We start from the raw sequence: 24474 nt of genomic DNA on the forward strand, positions 1-24474 counted from the left end.
TTTTCAGAGCAGACATTAGCAGGCAATGGACTTTAGCTGAAACCTGTGACAATTACTTTAACACAGGTAGGACAGGTAATTCTGTTAGGCTACACAGCATGATACGTAAAAAAGAAGACATCTCCTATTTCAAACAAAAACAAACAAACGTTCATATCATGTCTCAGTACGACCTGTGGTCAGGGACATCTGAACCATCCAATGTCTTATGTGGCATTATTGTGGGATTTCTGTGTGCTAAAAAGCTACAGAATGACTGCAATGATCTCATGACCCGACTAATGATTCCACCCAGAGATACTTCCTGTTTTACACCCATCTGGACCACATTTGGCCCTCCCAGCTCCCCAAGTGGTTTCTGTTGCTTTCGTCTAAGCATTTTAGTGCCACAGGTCAGATTAAACGATGTTAATTAAAATATTATCTGTGAAACTCCCAAACCACTGAAGACGTTCTTTGTTGTGCCCACAAGATTCCAGCCAACCCTGAACCATGTGGGCAGTAAATGGTCTAAAAAACGGGCCTCGTGTTTATGCACAGAATCCCAAACTGTTGACCTCATTAATCCTTTTTAATGCAGAATCACACTGGGTGTGAGGTGGGTCCCATGTGTGGTTCCCCTTTCATTTATTACACCCAATCAGTCCATTTGTGTTGCACATTTTCATTAGTGATCCAGTCAGAACCCCAACAGGAACCCATGTCCACTGGGTTCAGCCTCACCAGTGTTGGGCCCATGTAAAGAATCATTTAACCATTAGTCATTTAATGGTTGTTTTCAGAGTCTTACACGTTCAGGTTTGGTCAGCTTTTCATCGAGGGCCTAAAACTGAAAATTTACAGAACCTTAATATCTTTGAGGATAATTTGAAGTCTGAGAGGTTTGTTTATCAGTGGTGGGTGTGGCTCCTTCTGCTGCTGTTTGACTGGGACTGATTAATTAGCTAATGGAATCATTTCAAGCCAATGTTTCCAAGTTTTTATCTAAATCTGACACGCCAAAGAAGAAGTGAAGACAACCAGTCAGGATTTAATCAGTCTTATGGATGGCAGTTCAAAATATAAAGTGAAAGTAAAACAGATAACGACCAGTGATCAATAAACTGTGTTGGTTTTATATCAACAGGACAAAAATCAACAAATCCATGAGTATTTTAGACTTCCAAGAACCAAAACCAAGACCTCCAACTGCCTTCTCTGATGTTTTAGTTTGTTTGTTAGTTTGTTTTCCTCCCCCCAGTCCACGTGGGCGTGTTGTGTCCATGCAGAGGTCGAAGGTCACAGACAGACGTGACATCAACACGACACGCAGGTATGTTGTGGATGTGGGGATGGAGTGAAGCCCACGGTCAATTTTTAAAAAACAAACAAAACCAGGGTGAAAACAAAACAAAAGAACAGTGATGAATTAATGTTATTCATAGTAAAAATGACCTAAAAAAGAAAAGAAACCAAAGCTCAAAAATAAACTTTAGTATAAAAACCAAGTTTATGTATTTCTAATAAATAGAAATAATTAAATTGTTGCATTTATATATGAATTCAATAAATATCTGAAACTAAAAACAAGACGACTGAAGGGTGACAAAAATAAAAAAAGGTTTTAAAATCTTCAGAAATAAAAAAAAAGAACCAAAAGCAGCCAAACGAGAAGCAAGCAGGGATGGATGGAAGCCAGAATACCACTCTCTCTATTCTCTTCTTTCACCTGTCTCACCTGTCTGACTAATTCCTGTTTGTCTACTGTGCACATCAGTTTTCTGTAAACAAAAGAAAAGATTCTCACCTAGAATGGCCGTCGGTACGAAGGGATCTGCAGGACACAACAGCAGCAGACAGATAGGCAAAAGGAAATACAGGAAAACACATAAGTAGAGGGAAATACAGGTAAAGAGATAGATAAGAGGACATTACAGGTAAACAGAAAGCAAAACAGACAGGTAAATAGACAGGTAAACAGATAAGTAAACTGATAGGTAGAGGGAAATATGGGTAAAGAGATAGATAAGAGGAAATTACAGGTAAACAGACAGGAAAACAGACATAAATAGACAGACAGGACAAAGTAAAAAGAAAAGAAGATCATCTGACATTCCTGCTGGTCAGATGATCAGCCAACTGTGGCTGAATGCTGGCTGAATGTCGGTTAACTGTACGCTAACTGTTAGCTGAATGTCGGTTAAATGTCGGCTAAATGTACGCTAACTGTTAGCTGAATATCAGCTAAATGTACGCTAACTGTTAGCTGAATGCCGGCTAAATGTACGCTAACTGTTGGCTGAATGTTGGCAAAATGTTGGCTAACTGTTAGCTGAATGCCGGCTGTATATCGGCTGAATGTCGGTTAAATGTCGACTAAATGTACTCTAACTGTTAGCTGAATGTCAGCTAAATGTACTCTAACTGTTAGCTGAATGTCAGCTAAATGTACTCTAACTGTTAGCTGAATGCCGGCTGAATGTCGGTTAAATGTCGACTAAATGTACGCTAACCGTTGGCTGAATGTCGGCTAAATGTACGCTAACTGTTAGCTGAATATCGGCTAAATGTCGATTTTTCCCGTGGAGATGTGTGAAAATTTCCCACCACACTTCAGTCAGTTTTTATGATCATGTGACCTGGGGCCACATGCCAGGACTGATCCTTCGGTCTACCCATCAGCAGAGACTGAAGAACAGCATGTTCTCAGGTGGGAGGGGTGAACAGGTGGAGGTTCATTAAGGTGGAGCAGTGCAGAGGCAGCTGTTGGCGTTCTGCTGGAAACTTGAGTCAGACTGAGATGAATAAAGACAGTTTGCATTGCTACAGTCTGTTTTATCCTCACAACGTTCATGTTCTGGATTCAGAGAACGAGCATCAGTGATCAGATCCAAAATGAAATCCTGCTAAATCCCTGCAGCTCTGTGAATAATCACCTGTGTAGGTACCTGAGCAGCACTTCCTGTTTCTACTGTTAACATGTGCTTCTGTCGTCGGATTGGCTGAGAGGGAAGTCTTGATTCTTTGCACTGCGGCGCCCTGATAAGGCGCTCCACAACAGGCCCCGCCCTCAATACCAGGTGATGTGTTCACTGTCAGTGTGTGTGAGGGATGTACCTGGGCATGGAGGTGTGTTACCTGGGTAGTAGGAGTTGGGGATGGAGGTGCTGATGGTGTTTGTCTTCAGGGTGAAGGAGGATGGAGACGACACACCTGCACAAAAACACAGACACAAGGTCGACCAGTTCCAGGTGTGTGAGGACAGCCACGATGGAGCATTAACTTTCCACCTCTTGGTGTCTGAATAATTAGGAGGTGACTGAAGGAACTTGTTGATTTGAGCATCTCAGAGCTGCTGAAGCTCTAATGAGGATGTTTCAGACTCTGCTGCAAACTCTGACCAAAGAAATATTGAGCATCTGTGATACTTTCCATCTGCAGTCTCCACAGAGGATGCTGCTCTACATGAATGTTTTTACACCTTAAAACGTCTGTTAACAGCTTTCTTTTCCTGCTTTACTGCCTTCTGAGACTGAAACAGAAACCCGAGTATTAACCAGGAGCAGCAGAGAGAAGAAGAAGATGACAATAAGATGGAGAATAAAGGAGCAGAAAGAGAGGGGGTGAACGCCTGAGGGAAGGTCGACTCCTCCGTCCTCTACACCTCCATCATCATCCCTCCATCATCCAGCTCCGTCCCCTCCGGCTGCATCTCTGACAGTCCGTCACTTCATGATAAAACATTCGGTCATATGACCCGCAGCCTGTCTTCTGCTCCTGAATATTAAAGCTGTAAAAGCTGCAGCACGGAGACAAACGTCTGCCCGAGAGACGCATCCATCCGTCTGTGATTCACAGACAGACAGCTGAGATTATTAATGATGGACACGAGATGATCTCATTTCTCATGTCCTGACTTCTCTCAGTGTGATCTGACAGGACTTATCCCTCAAAAAGCTTCCATGTTTAGTTTAACTTCTTTAGTTTTCTCTTGTTTCTCGCTGTTTGTAGTTTAAAATCACAAAAGCACAACAAAGAGTTGCACCGAGGCAAGAAGGAAGAAGCTGTGAGATAAAAAAGAGCAGCAGAGAAAAGTGTGACACGTCTGGATGTCAGAGGAGCAGATCAGCTCATGTTCACCAGAGTTTTATCACCTGGTAAAAAGATGAAGGTGGGCGACAAAGAAAAGCTCTGCAGCACCAATCAGGATGAAGGAGCACCTCAGACTGACTCCAGACTGTTTCAGACTGTTTCAGACTGTTTCAGACTGACTCCAGACTGACTCCAGACTGTTTCAGACTGACTCCAGACTGTTTCAGACTGACTCCAGACTGTTTCAGACTGTTTCAGACTGACTCCAGACTGTTTCAGACTGACTCCAGACTGTTTCAGACTGACTCCAGACTGACTCCAGACTGTTTCAGACTGACTCCAGACTGACTCCAGACTGTTTCAGACTGACTCCAGACTGTTTCAGACTGACTCCAGACTGACTCCAGACTGTTTCAGACTGACTCCAGACTGTTTCAGACTGACTCCAGACTGTTTCAGACTGACTCCAGACTGTTTCAGACTGTTTCAGACTGACTCCAGACTGACTCCAGACTGTTTCAGACTGTTTCAGACTGTTTCAGACTGACTCCAGACTGTTTCAGACTGTTTCAGACTGACTCCAGACTGACTCCAGACTGTTTCAGACTGTGTCTCTGTGTGTGTGTGTGTGTGTCTGTGTGTGTGTGTGAGTGTGTGTGTCTGTGTGTGTCTGTGTGTGTGTGTGTGTGTGTGTGTGTGTGTCTGTGTGTGTGTGTGTGTGTGTGTGTGTGTGTGTCTGTGTGTGTGTGTGTGTGTGTGTGAGTCTGTGTGTGTGTGTGTGTGTGTGTGTGTGTGTGTGTGTGTGTGTGTGTGTGTCTGTGTGTCTGTGTGTGTGTGTGTGTGTGTGTGTGTGTGTGTGTGTCTGTGTGTGTGTGTGTGTCTGTGTGTGTGTGTGTGTGTGTGTGTCTGTGTGTGTGTGTGTGTGTGTGTGTCTGTTCATGTGTGTGTGTGTCTGTGTGTGTCTGTTCATGTGTGTGTGTGTGTGTGTGTCTGTTCATGTGTGTGTGTGTCTGTGTGTGTGTGTGTGTGTGTCTGTGTGTGTGTGTGTGTATGTCTGTGTGTGTGTGTGTGTGTCTGTGTGTGTGTGTGTGTGTGTGTGTGTGTGTGTGTGTGTGTGTGTGTGTGTGTGTGTGTGTGTGTGTGTGTCTGTGTGTGTGTGTGTGTGTGTGTGTGTGTGTGTGTGTGTGTGTGAGTCTGTGTGTGTGTGTGTGTGTGTGTGTGTGTGTGTGTGTGTGTACTCACTGCGCCCGTTCAGTGTGTGCGTGTCCACCACAGTTGTGTGCTGAGAGTTGTTGACCATCAGAGTCATTTCCTGTCTGGAGCTCAGAGTTTCCTTCCTCTTCTTTGCCAACTTCCTGTGGAGACAGAATCCAGCAGACAGCCATGAGTTCTCCTCAGTCTGACTCCATGTTGTCCTGATTCCTGCTGAGTGAACAAACCAGCCTCTGAACTCTGAACACAACATCAGAACCGACTCTCTGACAGAACCGGGCCAGATTAACTAATCATTCCTGGTTTCTTCCAAAGTGAACTCAGCTCCTTAACCAGAAAACCAATCCACAGCCAGCTGAAGCTCGTTTACAGGCGTCTTTAAGGCGGAAAGACTAATCATGATCTTAATAAACAGTCCTGTTGAAAAGAATTGATCCAGTTCTCATTTCTCTACATTTTGCCTCCAAGACTTTCCAATAATCTTTGAAACTAAAGCTGTTGAAACAGTTTTTACGGCTCTATTTTCTCTGTTCAGGTGACTTTTAACTGTTTTCACTTCAGGATGAATGTGTTTAAAGGTGGAACTGGGGGTTTCTACCCGTGTCAGTCGCTGTGAAGGTGGAGCAGTTCTGTTATTTCTCAGTTTGTGCACCATGAAAGAGTCGTAAATGAGGCGTTTGTTTCTTAAGGTGGAATGACAGCCTGAGTTTCTTCAATGAGCCGAAACTAAACCGCAGAGCGTGAGGAGAATGTGCCGAGGCTGAGCTGGTATCTGAGAATTAGTTCTGCTTCTAAAATTCATGCTCGTTAAAAATCACTCATTGTTATTCTTCTTCTTCCTTTAATATTCAGTTGCACCATTCATCAGGTTTAATGGTTTTAACTTCATCAGGTGATGGACTCGCGTTTAAAGACAGATTCCTTCACATTTAGAAGCTGCCTGTTACAGATTCTAATCTTCAGTCAGTTTAGTTTCTGCTCCTCAAACTGAACTCTGAGAAAGTCAGAATCCAGAAGATTCTGCAGCATCTTTCTCTGATATCTCGGTGGATTTGTGGAGGTTTTTTCTCTCTAACAACCTCTGTGTTTCTCTTGGTGTGTTGCATAAGCTCTGCAGAGCAAAAACAATCTTTAAAACATCCTTTTATCCTCTCATCTGTCCATCGTCTGTTTCTCCACTCAGTCCATGTTTTTCTCTTTCTATTCTGAGAGTCTGAAGAAAGAAAATCCATTTGTCCGATTGCTCACATTCACACAGACTCACACTCGCTGCAAAGTTTAACCCTGACCTGGAAACTGCTGAAATATATAAATAACTGTGAAAACCAGGCTTTTAAACATCAGTGAAAGCCGCATCGTGCACGTTGGGGTTAAGATGGAGGACTGTGAAAGTGCCCTGAGGCGAGGTGCTGCCCTCCTCCCCCTCACGTCTCCATCTTCTTTTTCTGTGGTTCAGTAAAAACCTGCAGCGTTTCTTCTTCTGTGATTCAGACCTGAGCGCACAAACACCAGCAACACACAAACACCAGCAACACACAAACACCAGCAACACACAAACACCAGCAACACACAAACACCAGCAACACACAAACACCAGCAACACACAAACACCAGCAACACACAAACACCAGCAACACACAAACACCAGCAACACACAAACACCAGCAACACACAAACACAAACACCAGTAACACACAAACACAAACACCAGCAACACACAAACACCAGCAACACACAAACACCAGCAACACACAAACACCAGCAACACACAAACACCAGCAACACACAAACACAAACACCAGTAACACACAAACACAAACACCAGCAACACACAAACACAAACACCAGCAACACACAAACACCAGCAACACACAAACACCAGCAACACACAAACACCAGCAACACACAAACTCATTTTCTACAGATGAAAAACGTCTGGACAGAAAATAAATCCACAATTGCTGAGAGGAGACACAAATAGAAACAACAAGTAAACAAATAGACACAACAAGTAAACAAATAGACACAACATGGATACAAAGAAACACAACAAGTAAACAAATAGACACAACAAGTAAACAAATAGACACAACATGGATACAAAGAAACACAACAAGTAAACAAATAGACACAACAAGTAAACAAATAGACACAACATGGATACAAAGAAACACAACAAGTAAACAAACAGACACAACATGGACACAAAGAGACACAAGTAAACAAATAGACAAAACAAGTAAACAAATAGACACAACAAGTAAACAAATAGACACAACAAGTAAACAAGTAGACACAACAAGTAAACAAATAGACACAACAAGTAAACAAATAGACACAACATGGATACAAAGAAACACAACAAGTAAACAACCAGACACAACATGGACACAAAGAGACACAAGTAAACAAATAGACAAAACAAGTAAACAAATAGACACAACAAGTAAACAAATAGACACAACATGGACACAAAGAAACACAACAAGTAAACAACCAGACACAACATGGACACAAAGAGACACAAGTAAACAAATAGACAAAACAAGTAAACAAATAGACACAACATGGACACAAAGAAACACAACAAGTAAACAAATAGACACAAGTAAACAAGTAGACACAACAAGTAAACAAATAGACACAACATGGACACAAAGAAACACAACAAGTAAACAAGTAGACACAACAAGTAAACAAATAGACACAACAAGTAAACAAGTAGACACAACATGGACACAAAGAAACACAACAAGTAAACAACCAGACACAACATGGACACAAAGAGACACAAGTAAACAAATAGACAAAACAAGTAAACAAATAGACACAACATGGACACAAAGAAACACAACAAGTAAACAAATAGACACAACAAGTAAACAAGTAGACACAACAAGTAAACAAATAGACACAACATGGACACAAAGAAACACAACAAGTAAACAAGTAGACACAACATGGACACAAAGAGACACAACAAGTAAACAAATAGACACAACAAGTAAACAAATAGACACAACAAGTAAACAAATAGACACAACATGGACACAAAGAAACACAACAAGTAAACAAATAGACACAACAAGTAAACAAATAGACACAACAAGTAAACAAATAGACACAACATGGACACAAAGAAACACAACAAGTAAACAAATAGACACAACATGGACACAAAGAAACACAACAAGTAAACAAATAGACACAACAAGTAAACAAATAGACACAACAAGTAAACAAATAGACACAACAAGTAAACAAGTAGACACAACAAGTAAACAAATAGACACAACATGGACACAAAGAAACACAACAAGTAAACAAATAGACACAACATGGACACAATGAGACACAACAAGTAAACAAATAGACACAACAAGTAAACAAATAGACACAACAAGTAAACAAATAGACACAACAAGTAAACAAGTAGACACAACATGGACACAAAGAGACACAACAAGTAAACAAATAGACACAACAAGTAAACAAATAGACACAACAAGTAAACAAATAGACACAACATGGACACAAAGAAACACAACAAGTAAACAAATAGACACAACAAGTAAACAAATAGACACAACAAGTAAACAAATAGACACAACATGGATACAAAGAAACACAACAAGTAAACAAATAGACACAACATGGACACAAAGAAACACAACAAGTAAACAAATAGACACAACAAATAAACAAATAGACACAACAAGTAAACAAATAGACACAACAAGTAAACAAATAGACACAACACAAAGAACAGTTTATGTACCATGTTTTTTGTAACATTTTTTCTGCAATACATTTTTGGAGTAACAGTATTTATTTTATTTAATTTATTGCGGAAATAAAATCTGTTGAGTTTCTCTGTAGATTTAATTATTTTCTCTTTGTGTCTTCTACTTTCCTCCAGAGCTGAACTCTCTGACCATTCACCTTTGACCCCTGACACACACACCTCCACCCATTAAGACGAGTGAATAGAGAGAGAACAGAAGAAAACCTCCAGCACACTGCAGCAGAAAAGCTTTCATATGAAATCTGTCTGAATTCAATGGAAACCCACTCTGTATGAGTGTAGGTGTGTGTCTGTGTGTGTCTGTGTGTGTCTGTGTGTCATGACATCATCAGCAAGGTGTCAGAGGTTGATTTATTTAACAACACTCAACATGAATGCACACACACAGTGTCAAGGCTAATCTATGCTAATCTAATGAGCGACAACACAATGCTGTTAGTGGTAATGGATGTTAGAGTGTGTGTGTGTGTGTGTGTGTCCACTGAAGCAGGGTTAATAGAATTAGCCGGCTGTAATAAACCTGTCTGATCAAATGATCTTTACAACCACGCACACACAGAGCCTGCCGTCCTGATACTGGCTGCAGCAAACCTGAACGTTCGGTGTTTGTTCAACAGGAAATGAACTGAAACTTCAAACAGGCGACCAGAGTGAAATCCAGCCAGCTGAGGGCATGATGAAGCTAAACTGGAGTTAAATCAGTGTTTCTCTTGCTGGAAAAACAACAGAATTCAGTCTTTCAGACAGAACCTTTAAGCACTGCAGTCAGTGATTACAAAAAAATTAAATTTCACTTTATTTTGAGCTTTTTGACTCGATGTTCAGGGTTTTAATAACTGACAAAACTACAGATGAAAGGTTTCTATCAAAGAATATAACTAAATGATAAATGATCAACAGGCGAATGGATAAAACCACCAAAGTCACGTATCTGACTTCAGGAGTTAATCTAACTGCTGACCTCATGGCTGCATCTTCACTGAATTCCCCCTCAGGACTGAAAGAAACCATCGTTCATGTAACTGAAGCTCGCAGCCCTGGCAGAGGCGACCAGGAGAGCTCCAGCTCCACTTCTCATGAGGATTACAGCCAGCTGTACAGCTCTTAAGGAGGCGTTGGAGGCTGCCCAACAGTCAACTGACTGCAAACAGAAACAACAGATCTGTTCCAGCCTCAAACTGATGAGAAACATACGGAACCAAAGAGGATCAATCTGTCTGAGATGTTTTCATGAAGCATCCCTGGTCTTTAGTGGTCCTGATGAGCAGTTTTCCTGATCTACTGGATGACTCAGAAGAAGCAGCTGATGTTTTTTTTTTTACCAGCAGAGTAACATTGATCTGACTGATGGGGTTCCTCAGGGTCCTGTTCTCAGCCCCTCTACATTTTGACTTTAGATGAATCTGCCTGTGCTGGTTTGCTTATTTCATCCACTTGGGGGCAGTGGAACAACACATCTGAGACGCAGCAGCATGACCTTCACAACAATCCTCCAGCTTGTGTCACTTTGTCCAAACATTTAAGGAAAACAACTCATTCTCAGCACATGTTTGGGGCTGATGATGGCGTTCAGCGAGCCCCAGATAAAGGACCTGCTGCAGCTGAACATCTTACACTGACTCTGCAAACTACAGTGGCAACAAACTACTTTCCTCCGAGGACAGCTCTGCCAGCTAGCTTACTCTACTTTGGCAGGAACATGGTAAACACAGCATTAGCTTCTCTTACTTCCTTTAATGAGGTTAGCATTAGCAGAGCCTGCTTTAGGTCACAGAGCGCCCTACTTCTAACGGTCTGATTCTTCTGTCCGTGCAGCTAAAATATGAAGCATTTACACTGTAAACTGTTCATTTGGACGGGTTACCGACACCTAAAGTTTCCCCAAGTCGCAACAGATGCCTGAACTTTGAAGGAAATCGCTGCTCTTCTTAATTTGGATGTTCACTTTAGTTTTAGCTCCACAGGAAATGACTCCTCAGGTATCTGCAGGTGTTTCAGAAATGTTTCCCTAATGGACTTCTGCTCACTGCTTTCTTCAAACCAAACAGCCACATATCCTCTTCAAGATGTCAGTTCAATGATTCTGTCTGAAAGCGCCGCCTATCAGAGGACAAACAGCTCGCAGGTCACCAAATCTGAACTCATAACCTCGTCTAAGTCAGGATTTAACATGTCCAGGTGCGCCTTTTCCAGCTCTTATTATGGTTTAATGGACTGAAAGTTCCTGATTGGTATGAATGATTCTCTGGGATCCAGGAGGAGGTCAGAGGTCACATGTGAAACATAAAGTGATGAAGATTCATTATCATGGTTCATGTTGATGGTTCACTGAGAGGGTTCAGAGGTCAGAGGTCAGAGACATTGATCATCTGGGCAGTCAGAGGACAACGGGATCAATAACCCTTAACCCTTGTTGGGTTTGGGTTTAAAGCGTCAGAAACCCTCAGCAGACAGGCTGAAGGTGGCAGAAGAAGAGCTGGTTCGGGCTCAGGGAGTCCCTCGCGCTGCAGCTTTCTGTACAGCCGGAGCTCGTCTCCTGCAGATCTGATCTTAGCTTTCTGTACAGCCGGAGCTCGTCTCCTGCAGATCTGATCTTAGCTTTCTGTACAGCCGGAGCTCGTCTCCTGCAGATCTGATTTCCAGGACGTTTGGTTTGTTATGAAGGTGACGGACTGAACAACACTGGTTCTGTGCTGAATGTGAACTCCTTCACTAACTAATGAGCTCCTGAGAGAATTAAGCCTTAAGTTCTGACACAGGAAACGTTTCTCTAGCAGTGAATCGTGTTTTTGGAGGAGTCCAAAAAGAATTCTGACATAAATCTTTCATTTATGAGCTTTTTTCAGTCCAGTCTGAAGAAGTGGATTAATTCTGCATTAAAATGTGTTTGGATGAACTCCTTATCGTTACTGAACATCTATTACTGACTAAGTATTCTGATGATACAGAATTCAATTAGAAAACACAGCAGAGATCATGTTTCTCCAGTTTTAGCTTCTCTTCATTGGCTCCCTGTTAAATTCAGAATTGAATTTAAGATTCTTCTCCTCACATATAAAGCTCTTAATGACCGAGCTCCATCACATCTTAAAGATCTCACAGTTGGATATTTCCCCAACAGAGCACTTTGCTCTCAGGCTGCAGGTTTCCTTGTGGTTCCCAGAGTTTCTAAAAGCAGAATGGGAGGCAGAGCCTTCAGTTATCAGGCCCCTAAAAGCAGAATGGGAGGCAGAGCCTTCAGTTATCAGGCCCCTAAAAGCAGAACGGGAGGCAGAGCCTTCAGTTATCAGACCCCTAAAAGCAGAATGGGAGGCAGAGCCTTCAGTTATCAGGCCCCTAAAAGCAGAATGGGAGGCAGAGCCTTCAGTTATCAGGCCCCTAAAAGCAGAATGGGAGGCAGAGCCTTCAGTTATCAGGCCCCTAAAAGCAGAATGGGAGGCAGAGCCTTCAGTTATCAGGCCCCTAAAAGCAGAATGGGAGGCAGAGCCTTCAGTTATCAGGCCCCTAAAAGCAGAATGGGAGGCAGAGCCTTCAGTTATCAGGCCCCTAAAAGCAGAATGGGAGGCAGAGCCTTCAGTTATCAGGCCCCTAAAAGCAGAATGGGAGGCAGAGCCTTCAGTTATCAGGCCCCTAAAAGCAGAATGGGAGGCAGAGCCTTCAGTTATCAGGCCCCTAAAAGCAGAACGGGAGGCAGAGCCTTCAGTTATCAGGCCCCTAAAAGCAGAATGGGAGGCAGAGCCTTCAGTTATCAGGCCCCTAAAAGCAGAATGGGAGGCAGAGCCTTCAGTTATCAGGCCCCTAAAAGCAGAATGGGAGGCAGAGCCTTCAGTTATCAGGCCCCTAAAAGCAGAATGGGAGGCAGAGCCTTCAGTTATCAGGCCCCTAAAAGCAGAATGGGAGGCAGAGCCTTCAGTTATCAGGCCCCTAAAAGCAGAATGGGAGGCAGAGCCTTCAGTTATCAGGCCCCTCTCTGTGGAACCAGCTGCCAGTTTGGCTTCAGGAAGCAGACACCCTCTCTACCTTTAAGATCAGGCTGAAACTTTCCTTTCTGATAAAGCTTATAGTTAGGGATGGCTCAGGTGAGCCTGAAACATCCCATAGTTCTGCTGCTATAGGCCCAGCCTGCTGGGGGAGCTCCCATGATGCACCTCTCCTCCCTCCATGTACAGATGACATCATTGCTGTCATTAACTTGTGTTTCTCTCTCTCAGCAGGTGTCTCTGGCCTGGTGTTACGCTGCTTGTTGTCCCCTCTTTCCTCTCCTCTCAGCCCCAGCTGGTCCAGGCAGATGGACCCTTCCTGGTTCTGGTTCTGATGGAGGTTTCTTCCTGGTTCTGGTTCTGATGGAGGTTTCTTCCTGTTAAAGGGAGTTTTTTCTCTCCACAGTCGCCTCCTGCAGCTCAGGATCAGAGAGAAGTTTCAGTTAATCTGCTGGTTTCCTTAACTAGGCCACAGTTTTAATGGTTCTGTATGAATTGGACTAATTTTGAGTTTGATTAATTGACTTTGCTTAGATCACAATGAATTGGTCTGTAATTGGTTTGAATGGTTTGTTTGAAGCTCCCTGAGATGCTGTGAGATCAGACAGTATTTGGGATGATGTTCCACCGGTTAAAGAACTGATCCGACGCAGAAGGGCAGCAGATGGGAATCAGACGGTCAGTTCAGCTCTGAGCAGAGACTCACTTCAGGTGGTCAGACTGTCAGTGAATGCCTAACAGCTCACAGGGAGATGGTTTGTTTCAGGTCAGCAGGCTTTCAGGTGTGTTACAGTCAGGGTGAAGTTACAGTTCAAACAGGTTACTTACAGGTAGTAAGTGTAGGAGTGATTATTTCTTCTTCTGATTGGTAGGGGGCGGATCAGAGGGAGGATGAAATGGAGGGAAAGAAAACAGAAAAACAGAAAAAGGAAAACAACAGATTAATGCCTCAGAGAGAAATCAACAGAACAGATGAGTTAAAATATTCTGTGTGGGGTGGAGGAGTGGAGAGCAGGGATTGGCCGGTTCGAGGTGTCAGTCAAAGGCAGAGGGGACATTTGATTGGTTAACAAGGTGAAATGAACATGGCAGCGTGACAGCTTCCCTCTGTAAAATCAGTACATGTAACTTTATCAGATAGTGATGTCATAGCGATCTAATACAAAACCAATCAGATCAATCAGAGGAAAACCCAGCTCGACCTCATCAGCCGTACATGAAGACCTCCTCCACCAAGACAACAACATCTCACACCTGAATGGACCTGAATCATGCCCCATCCTCCCCAGATCTTAACCTACAGTAGAACCTTTGAAATGGTGGAGGATCAACTCAGTATTAAGAGCAGAAGAACAGATCCTGATTCTTCAGTGTCTGAGTGGCAGAGAACTGATGTTTAAATCTGTCAGTTTCATCTGTTCTCAGAGTCCAGAAATCATCAGTTAGGAGGAGGAACAGCAGCTCAGCATCTGTCACATCTGTCTCCTCCACAGCCAACAGGCTCATCAGAGTGTCTGACCCCCCCGGTTCTGACCCCCCCGGTTCACTTCATCAGTATTCAGATAATTATAATAATGAATTAATAATGAATTAAAATAATATAATAGTTCAGATAAAACATAACAGACATGTTTTGTGGTGGTAGAAACCAGATCTGATGCTAATCTGGGACTTTCTGTTATTCAGGGGGGCGGGGCTTAGGGGTTCATACCATGAGAGACTCGTATCCCTAAATGCTAAAAAAACAAGCCTGAATGGAAGTATATTTATGAGCTCGGATGATAGATTCATCCATTTTGAAAAAAGCAAAAAGTTATCATCTCTTTTCTCTTTCCAGAAAGGCACTAAACTGTCCACCTTCTCCACTTGTGTTTGGCATCATGACTGAAGCTACCTGACAGCATTAAAAACAGGCTTTGAAGGAATCACACGGTCTGATACAGTTCATAAAGTCACACTATATGCAGACAACCTGCTTCTATAAGTTCCAAATCCAGTTAAAAGTGAGATGTTACCAGTCAACTCACTGAGTAATAACTCCCACATTCTCTGGCACCATTTGGGTGTTCTGACAACAGATTTAACTATTGGATACGATCGATCACAGCATTCTGTTACAGAGACTTGAACATGTTATTGGGATTAAAGGAACTGCATTAGGCTGGTTTAAGTCATATTTATCTGATAGATTCCAGTTTGTTCTTGTAAATGAGGAATCTTCCTCACACGTTGGAGTAAGTCATGGAGTTCCTCAGGGTTCTGTGCTTGGACCGATTCTTTTTACTTTGTACATGCTTCCATTAGGTAACATTATCAGACAGCATGGCATAAATTTCCATTGTTATGCTGATGATACTCAGCTGTACTTATCTATGAAACCAGATGAAACCAACAGGTTGGTCAGACTACAAGCGTCTGCTAAATGCATAAACATGAACTCCTCTGGATACCAAAGTATTCTAGAGTCAGATGTGAGGCCATCTGTCCCACAGCTAAAGCTGGGCTGAAACTGGCTCATCAACAGGACAAAGATCCCAAACACAGCAGCAGATCTACAGCAGAATGTGGGAAAAAGAGAAGAATCAAGGTGCTGCAATGGTCCAGTCAGAGTCCAGACCTCAGCCTGACTGAGATGCTGTGGTGGGACCTTAAGAGAGCTGCAGAAACCAGCTGTGCACTTTGGTTTTGTGGCTGAGAGTTTGTGTCTGTGGATGAATGAGATGCAGAAGCTCGGCATTCTGCTGCTTTTAGGCGCGTTTCTGTGTAATAAAGATGATGTGCGACAGCAACACGAGGATTCTGAGCTGTAACAAGGTGATTGTGGGATAAGGGGAGGATGCATTTCATGTCCTGAGCTGCGGCGCCTTCTCACCCTGCAGCTCCTGCTGTAATGAGTCTGACCTCCGTTTGGTCACAGCGTGGAAATCAAACGCACCCGCCGACATTAAAAAGCTCATTAGAGCCGGAGCCAGTGCCTCTCGTTTCTCACCCTCTCTAATATCTGAGATCAGAGCTCCATCTCCCCGGCAGACGAGTCAGACTCAGGCTCGCCACATCGAACCGGCGCAGACACACACTCTGCATGAAACGTAACCGACGCACACGCCTCGGGAAACGTGTGTCTGCTGCCTAAAGCCATTCAGCTCGAGGCGACGCACAGAAGAAGAATAAAACGCTTTCATCTAAATTTCTGTCTTATCTGCAGCGTTCTGCAAACACCGTGAGAGTGTGTGTGTGTGTGTGTGTGTGTGTGTGTGTCTGTGTGTGTGTGTGTGTGTGTGTGTGTGTGTGTGTGTCTGTGTGTGTGTGTGCAGGAAAAATCATGTGTGTGTGTGTGAGTGTGTGTGTGTCTGTGAGTGTGTGTGTGTGTGTGTGTGTCTCTGTGTGTGTGTGTGTGTGTGTGTGTGTGTGTCTCTGTGTGTGTGTGTGTGTGTGTGTGTGTGTGTGTGTCTCTGTGTGTGAGTGTGTGAGTGTGTGTGTGTCTCTGTGTGTGAGTGTGTGAGTGTGTGTGTGTCTCTGTGTGTGAGTGTGTGTGTGTGTGTGTGTGTGTCTGTGAGTGTGTGTGTGTGTGTGTGTGTGTGTGTGTGTGTGTGTCTCTGTGTGTGTGTGTGTGTGTGTGTGTGTGTGTGTGTGTGTGTGTGTCTGTGAGTGTGTGTGTGTGTGTGTGTGTCTGTGTCTGTGTGTGTGTGTGTGTGTGTGTGCGTCCCAGCGGGGGGGTGTTTGATGTTGGAGAGTAAAGTCGGAGCAGATACAGTTTAATGGTGATTAGTGGGATCTGCTCCATTATTCCTCCTCATCTTCCTGGCTGTCACTGAGTCTGAGGACATGATGGCGTCTTTGATGTCGTCCAGCTCCACACAAAACTACATAATACCAGCATTAAACTTTGAAGAATTCCTCCAGACTAAATTCTCTTTCTGACTGAACATCTCACAGCAGCTCACTTATTGGAGGCCAGAAGTAATCTAAAAAAAAGTCAATAATTTCTGTTGTTTCGTCATTAAAGCTGAAAGAAGTTGGTTTATAAATAACTTTGAACTGCTTTCAGCCATGTTTGCAGAGTTCAGTCCCCAAAAGATTTGTTCTCAGAGAAAAACATGAATGAACACAGCTGACTACAGGTATTTACCGCTGATGGATCAATTCCATCATAACAGCTTCAATGGGGTCTTCTTCCAGTGACCGAGTCAATCAATCAATCAATAAAAGTTAGCTCAGTTTGCTCTACAGTCACACCAAACACCCAGGACCGCTGCATGTCCTGAATCTGCTCTGCTCACCACAGCTGCTGCTGGTTATTTTCTAATTCCTCACAAAAATAACCAATAATAACCAATAATAACCAATAATAATCAATAATAACCAATAATAACCAATAATAATCAATAATAACCAGTAATAATCAATAATGACCAATAATAATCAATAATAACCAATAATAACCAATAATAATCAATAATAACCAATAGTAATCAATAATAACCAATAATAACCAATAATAATCAATAATAATCAATAATAACCAATAATATTCAATAATAACCAATAATAACCAATAATAATCCATAATAACCAACAATAACCAATAATAACCAATAATAACCAATAATAATCCATAATAACCAATAATAACCAATAATACCCAACAATAATCAATAATAACCAATAATAACCAATAATAATCAATAATAACCAATAATAACCAATAATAACCAACAATAATCAATAATAACCAATAATAACCAATAATAACCAATAATACCCAACAATAATCAATAATAACCAATAATAACCAATAATAACCAATAATAACCAACAATAATCAATAATAACCAATAATAACCAATAATAACCAATAATACCCAACAATAATCAATAATAACCAATAATAACCAATAATAACCAATAATACCCAACAATAATCAATAATAACCAATAATAACCAATAATAACCAATAATAACCAACAATACTCAACAATAACCAATAATAACCAATAATAACCAATAATAATCAATAATAACCAATAATAACCAATAATACCCAACAATACTCAATAATAACCAATAATAACCAATAATAACCAATAATACCCAACAATAACCAATAATAACCAATAATAACCAATCAGATGCAGTTCAGGATGTGACACACAGCTGCTCAGAGAACCAGGAACAAAGTGTTTAAAAGAAGTGGAAATACAATATTTCTGTGTGGCGTTATTAAAACGCTGTTATAAAAACTGTAAAAATGACCATAAATCTGACAAATCAATGTGATAAATGTGCTTTTTCTGAGTTTGAATGCTGGATTATTCTCACCGTTTCTTCATCAGAAGGACGACTCCCAGGAAGATGATGATGAAGAGCAAGACTCCAGCGATGGACCCAGCGATCTTAACGGTGTGATCCGACTGCTTCTCCTGCTCCGGTTCCGGTTTCCTGGTTGCAGCCCCTGGAAACACCAACCAGCGTTAACTACCTTTAACTAATTAACCAGCAGGGATCCTCTGATTTAGAAGAAAACATGCAGGAAACTGTGTTTCTGGGCACAGAACATGTGCTTAATCTTTGAGCTTCACTCAGGAAACTCCAACACTGAGCAGCATCCGGCTGAAAAGCATCAGGATGCTGGAAGATTCTTTCTCAGGTTCATGTTCAACCAGTAAAACCAGTCTGTGCCGCTGTGTCTGAGGCAGGCTCAGAAGCCTTCTCCTCTGACTGCATAATGGGATGTCAGGCCCATGAAGAATCCATTACCCCACTGTGTGTGTGTGTCCAGGTGCAATATCCTTCCAGGTGACTCTGTAGATGAGAAACGTTCAGGACAAGACGTCGACTGCTGTAATGTGTCATTTCAGACCTCCTCCACTTTTTCCATCAGAAACTGACACCAGCTTTCAATCACTCTGTGAGTGTGTTTCTGTCTGCGCTGAGGGAGGTTAACCTATTCTAATGAGGACACCACTGCATTATGGGGACATTTTAACACTGTGGGGACATTACTGCATTACGGGGACATTTTAACACTGCGGGGACATTACTGCAATATGGGGACATTTAACACTGCGGGGACATTACTGCAATATGGGGACATTTTAACACTGCGGGGACATTACTGCATTACGGGGACATTACTGCATTATGGGGACATTTAACATTGTGGGGACATTACTGCTTTACGGGGACATTTAACACTGTGGGGACATTACTGCAATATGGGGACATTTAACACTGCGGGGACATTACTGCAATATGGGGACATTTTAACACTGCGGGGACATTACTGCATTACGGGGACATTACTGCATTATGGGGACATTTAACATTGTGGGGACATTACTGCTTTACGGGGACATTTAACACTGTGGGGACATTACTGCATTATGGGGACATTTAACACTGCGGGGACATTCCTCAATTACGGGGACATTTTAACACTGCGGGGACGTTACTGCATTATGGGGACATTTTAACACTGTGGGGACATTACTGCAATATGGGGACATTTTAACACTGCGGGGACATTACTGCATTACGGGGACATTACTGCATTATGGGGACATTTAACATTGTGGGGACATTACTGCTTTACGGGGACATTTAACACTGTGGGGACATTACTGCATTATGGGGACATTTAACACTGCGGGGACATTCCTCAATTACGGGGACATTTTAACACTGCGGGGACATTACTGCATTACGGGGACATTACTGCATTATGGGGACATTTAACACTGCGGGGACATTCCTCAATTACGGGGACATTTTAACACTGCGGGGACATTTTAACACTGTGGGGACATTACTGCATTATGGGGACATTTTAACACTGCGGGGACATTACTGCATTACGGGGACATTACTGCATTATGGGGACATTTAACATTGTGGGGACATTACTGCTTTACGGGGACATTTAACACTGCGGGGACATTCCTCAATTACGGGGACATTTTAACACTGCGGGGACGTTACTGCATTACGGGGACATTGAACACTGTGGGGACATTACTGCATTATGGGGACATTGAACACTGTGGGGACATTACTGCATTATGGGGACATTGAACACTGTGGGGACATTACTGCATTACGGGGACATTATTGCATTATGGGAACATTTTAACACTGTGGAGACATTTTAACACTGCGGGGACGTTACTGCATTATGGGGACATTTAACACTGTGGGGACATTACTGCATTACGGGGACATTGAACACTGTGGGGACATTACTGCATTATGGGGACATTGAACACTGTGGGGACATTACTGCATTACGGGGACATTATTGCATTATGGGAACATTTTAACACTGTGGAGACATTTTAACACTGCGGGGACGTTACTGCATTATGGGGACATTTAAACACTGCGGGGACATTTTAACACTGCGGGTGTGTTCCTGCATTACGGGGACATTTAACACTGCGGGGACATTTTAAAACTGAGGGGACGTTACTGCATAACGGGGACATTTAACACTGCGGGGACATTTTAAAACTGCGGGTGTGTTCCTGCATTACGGGGACATTTAACACTGCGGGGACATTTTAAAACTGAGGGGACGTTACTGCATAACGGGGACATTTAACACTGCGGGGACATTTTAACACTGAGGGGACGTTACTGCATTATGGGGACATTTAACACTGCGGGGACATTACTGCATTATGGGGACATATTAACACTGCGGGGACATTTTAACACTGCGGGGACATTTTAACACTGCGGGGACGTTACTGCATTATGGGGACATTTTAACACTGTGGGGACGTTACTGCATAACGGGGACATTTAACACTGCGGGGACATTTTAAAACTGCGGGTGTGTTCCTGCATTACGGGGACATTTAACACTGCGGGGACATTTTAAAACTGAGGGGACGTTACTGCATAACGGGGACATTTAACACTGCGGGGACATTTTAACACTGAGGGGACGTTACTGCATTATGGGGACATTTAACACTGCGGGGACGTTACTGCATTATGGGGACATTTAACACTGCGGGGACATTTTAACACTGCGGGGACATTTTAACACTGCGGGGACGTTACTGCATTATGGGGACATTTTAACACTGTGGGGACATTACTGCATTATGGGGACATTTTAACACTGCGGGGACATTTTAACACTGCGGGTGTGTTCCTGCATTACGGGGACATTTAACACTGCGGGGACATTTTAAAACTGAGGGGACGTTACTGCATAACGGGGACATTTAACACTGCGGGGACATTTTAAAACTGCGGGTGTGTTCCTGCATTACGGGGACATTTAACACTGCGGGGACATTTTAAAACTGAGGGGACGTTACTGCATAACGGGGACATTTAACACTGCGGGGACATTTTAACACTGAGGGGACGTTACTGCATTATGGGGACATTTAACACTGCGGGGACATTACTGCATTATGGGGACATATTAACACTGCGGGGACATTTTAACACTGCGGGGACGTTACTGCATTATGGGGACATTTAACACTGCGGGGACATTACTGCATTATGGGGACATATTAACACTGCGGGGACATTTTAACACTGCGGGGACGTTACTGCATTATGGGGACATTTAACACTGCGGGGACATTTTAAAACTGAGGGGACGTTACTGCATAACGGGGACATTTAACACTGCGGGGACATTTTAACACTGAGGGGACGTTACTGCATTATGAGGACATTTTAACACTGTGGGGACATTACTGCATTATGGGGACATTTTAACACTGCGGGGACATTTTAACACTGCGGGGACATTCCTGAATTACGGGGACATTTTAACACTGCGGGGACGTTCCTGCATTACGGGGACATTTTAACACTGCGGGGACATTTTAACACTGCAAGGACATTTTAACACTACGGGGACATTACTGCATTATGGGGACATTTTAACACTGCGGGGACGTCACTGCATTATGGGGACATTTTAATACCCTGAGAACGTTACAGCATTATGGGGACAGCTTAACACTGTGGTGAGAGAGACAGTATAGTTAATAGTCTACCACACAACAGCCAAGAGTCAAAATACAGCCCCGACAAATTAAGTATGCTAATTAGGCAACAAGACCGCATTAAGGAAGAACATGAAACAGGCAACACGCTAAACTCAATAGCAAAGTTTCCAAAAACAATAAAAACAATATTGAAACTCACCAGGTACAACCTGCCGGTTTTTGTGACGAGCATGAACTCAAAGCGCGCTCACATTAGTGACAGATTTCATCGCGATGCCTCATGTGGAGGCGCTGTTGGACTCCACACTTCTCTTGTTTTTATGGTAGGGCTAACGGTAGGGCTAACGGTGGGGCTAACGGTGGGGCTAATGTTAGGGCTAACGGTGGGGCTAACGTTAGGGCTAATGGTAGGGCTAACGGTAGGGCTAACGTTAGGACTAACGGTGGGGCTAACGTTAGGGCTAACGGTAGGGCTAACGGTAGGGCTAACGGTGGGGCTAACGGTAGGGCTAACGGTGGGGCTAACGGTAGGGCTAACACAATTCTTGGTGGGGCTATATGATTATGGGATGTTTAACACTGTGGTGATATACTAATACAAACAAAGAAAAACATACGCTTGATGAACCTAATATGAGTTGAGGCTCTGTTTCTGTCTGAAATAGAACCAGAACAGAAGTGGACCAGGTTGACAGCTCGTTACTACACTGGTTCATCAGGGAACTGGGCCAGAAACCATTCTCAGCAGTACGGCTGTAGTTGGTTCTTAACAGAAGCCGGTAGTTAAAGAACCAGGGGAGAACGCAGCATGAATGGTTCTGCTGCCGTGCACTGAACTAGTTTTTAACACGCTGAGACAGTTTCCTGTATTTTCTGTTTTCATTTCATCTCTTCAAGGTCAGACGAGCTCGGATATCAGCCTCCTCCTGTATCTATGTTTAATCACACACACACAGAGCATCACCCCCTCGGAGGCAGAGAGCTGCTGTTTTCAGTTTAAATGCTATCAAAATACTTTGAAGGCAGAATTTATCTGTGTGTGAGTGTGTGTTTCCATGTGTGCGTCTCTTTGTCTGTGTGTCACAGCAGGCCATAGAGAAGTTGTTTTTATGTGAAAGTGAAGCTGTTTTGTGCTTCGGGGTTTCAGCCAGTCATGCTGAGTGGGAGGTGTGTGTGTGTGTGTGTGTGTGTGTGTTGTGTCCAAACAGTTGGTGGAAAGTTTCCACCTTCAGGCTGGTAAATATTTAAATGTAATTTTGTGAAAGCTGTGAATTTTGAGTGCGTGTGTCCACCTGTTCAGCTGCAGTCCACACACACAGACACACACACACACACACACACAGACACACACACACACACACACACACACAGGATGAAAACACTCAGTTCCTGCCATTGTTACACAGATGAGGTTCAGCTGTATGGTTTCAGCCTGATGACTTTTCTAAGGTCTCCATAAAGTCCATAAAGATGTCAGACACATTTCTTCAGCTGAACTCAGATAAAACAGGTTCTGGATGTTCTGTCTTCTTCAGTCTGACCCACTTTACGTAATCTTGGTGTTGTTCTGATCCAGGATCTAAGCCTCGATCAGCATGTAAACAGTCGTGATTATTGAAATGAGCAGAACTTCTCTGGTCCAGAATGCAGCTGCCAGGCGGCTCACAGAACCTCCAAGAGGCTCTCATATTCCACCAGTTCTGGTTACTTTCCATGGGCTCCGGGTCAGGTTCAGGATCCAGTTCAGAGTTCAGCATCATAATGAAGGTTTGCTGACCTGAGGTCAGGGTTCTGATCCAGCAGTCACTGAGTGAACTCAGTGGCAGCCTTGATCAGAGTCGGGTTGGTCTCTTCTGATTGTTCTGATTCATTTCTCTTTCATTCGGCTACAAATGGTGTCTCAGAGTGTCTCAGAGTGTCCCAGAGTCTCTCAGAGTGTCTCAGACTGTCTCAGAGTGTCCCAGAGTGTGTCAGAGTGTCCCAGAGTGTCTCAGAGTGTGTCAGAGTGTCTCAGAGTGTCTCAGACTGTCTCAGAGTGTCTCAGAGTGTCTCAGAGTGTGTCAGAGTGTCCCAGAGTGTCTCAGAGTGTGTCAGAGTGTCCCAGAGTGTCTCAGAGTGTCTCAGAGTCTCTCAGACTGTCTCAGAGTGTGTCAGAGTCTCTCAGACTGTCTCAGAGTGTCTCAGAGTGTCTCAGAGTCTCTCAGAGTGTCTCAGAGTGTCTCAGAGTGTCTCAGAGTGTGTCAGAGTGTGTCAGAGTGTCTCAGAGTGTCCCAGAGTGTCTCAGAGTCTCTCAGAGTGTGTCAGAGTGTCTCAGAGTGTGTCAGAGTGTCTCAGAGTGTCTCAGAGTGTGTCAGAGTCTCTCAGAGTGTCTCAGAGTGTCTCAGAGTCTCTCAGAGTGTCTCAGAGTGTCTCAGAGTCTCTCAGAGT

At 43.2% G+C, this 24474-nt stretch overlaps 1 protein-coding gene across 7 annotated transcripts in view; it reads right to left on the minus strand.

Moving 5' to 3' along the window:
- Window positions 1–24474, minus strand: part of LOC140284937 (receptor-type tyrosine-protein phosphatase mu-like) — a 195647-nt gene that overhangs the window by 31774 nt on the left and 139399 nt on the right. For 2 of the 7 annotated variants that reach the window (XM_072378987.1, XM_072378985.1), the window contains 5 exons: window positions 18389–18521; window positions 13897–13926; window positions 5314–5426; window positions 3118–3192; window positions 1787–1813 (listed from right to left, as the gene is read on the minus strand). In XM_072378987.1, the coding sequence (XP_072235088.1) occupies window positions 1787–1813; window positions 3118–3192; window positions 5314–5426; window positions 13897–13926; window positions 18389–18521 (378 nt within the window). Of the gene's footprint in view, window positions 1–1786; window positions 1814–3117; window positions 3193–5313; window positions 5427–13896; window positions 13930–18388; window positions 18522–24474 lie in introns of all 7 variants that reach the window. The other 5 variants (XM_072378986.1, XM_072378982.1, XM_072378984.1 and 2 more) reach the window with 3 other exon arrangements.

The sequence above is a fragment of the Leuresthes tenuis genome, unplaced genomic scaffold, assembly GCF_036924035.1.
Source record: "Leuresthes tenuis unplaced genomic scaffold, fLeuTen1.0.hap1 SCAF_24, whole genome shotgun sequence".
NCBI lineage: Eukaryota > Metazoa > Chordata > Actinopteri > Atheriniformes > Atherinopsidae > Leuresthes > Leuresthes tenuis.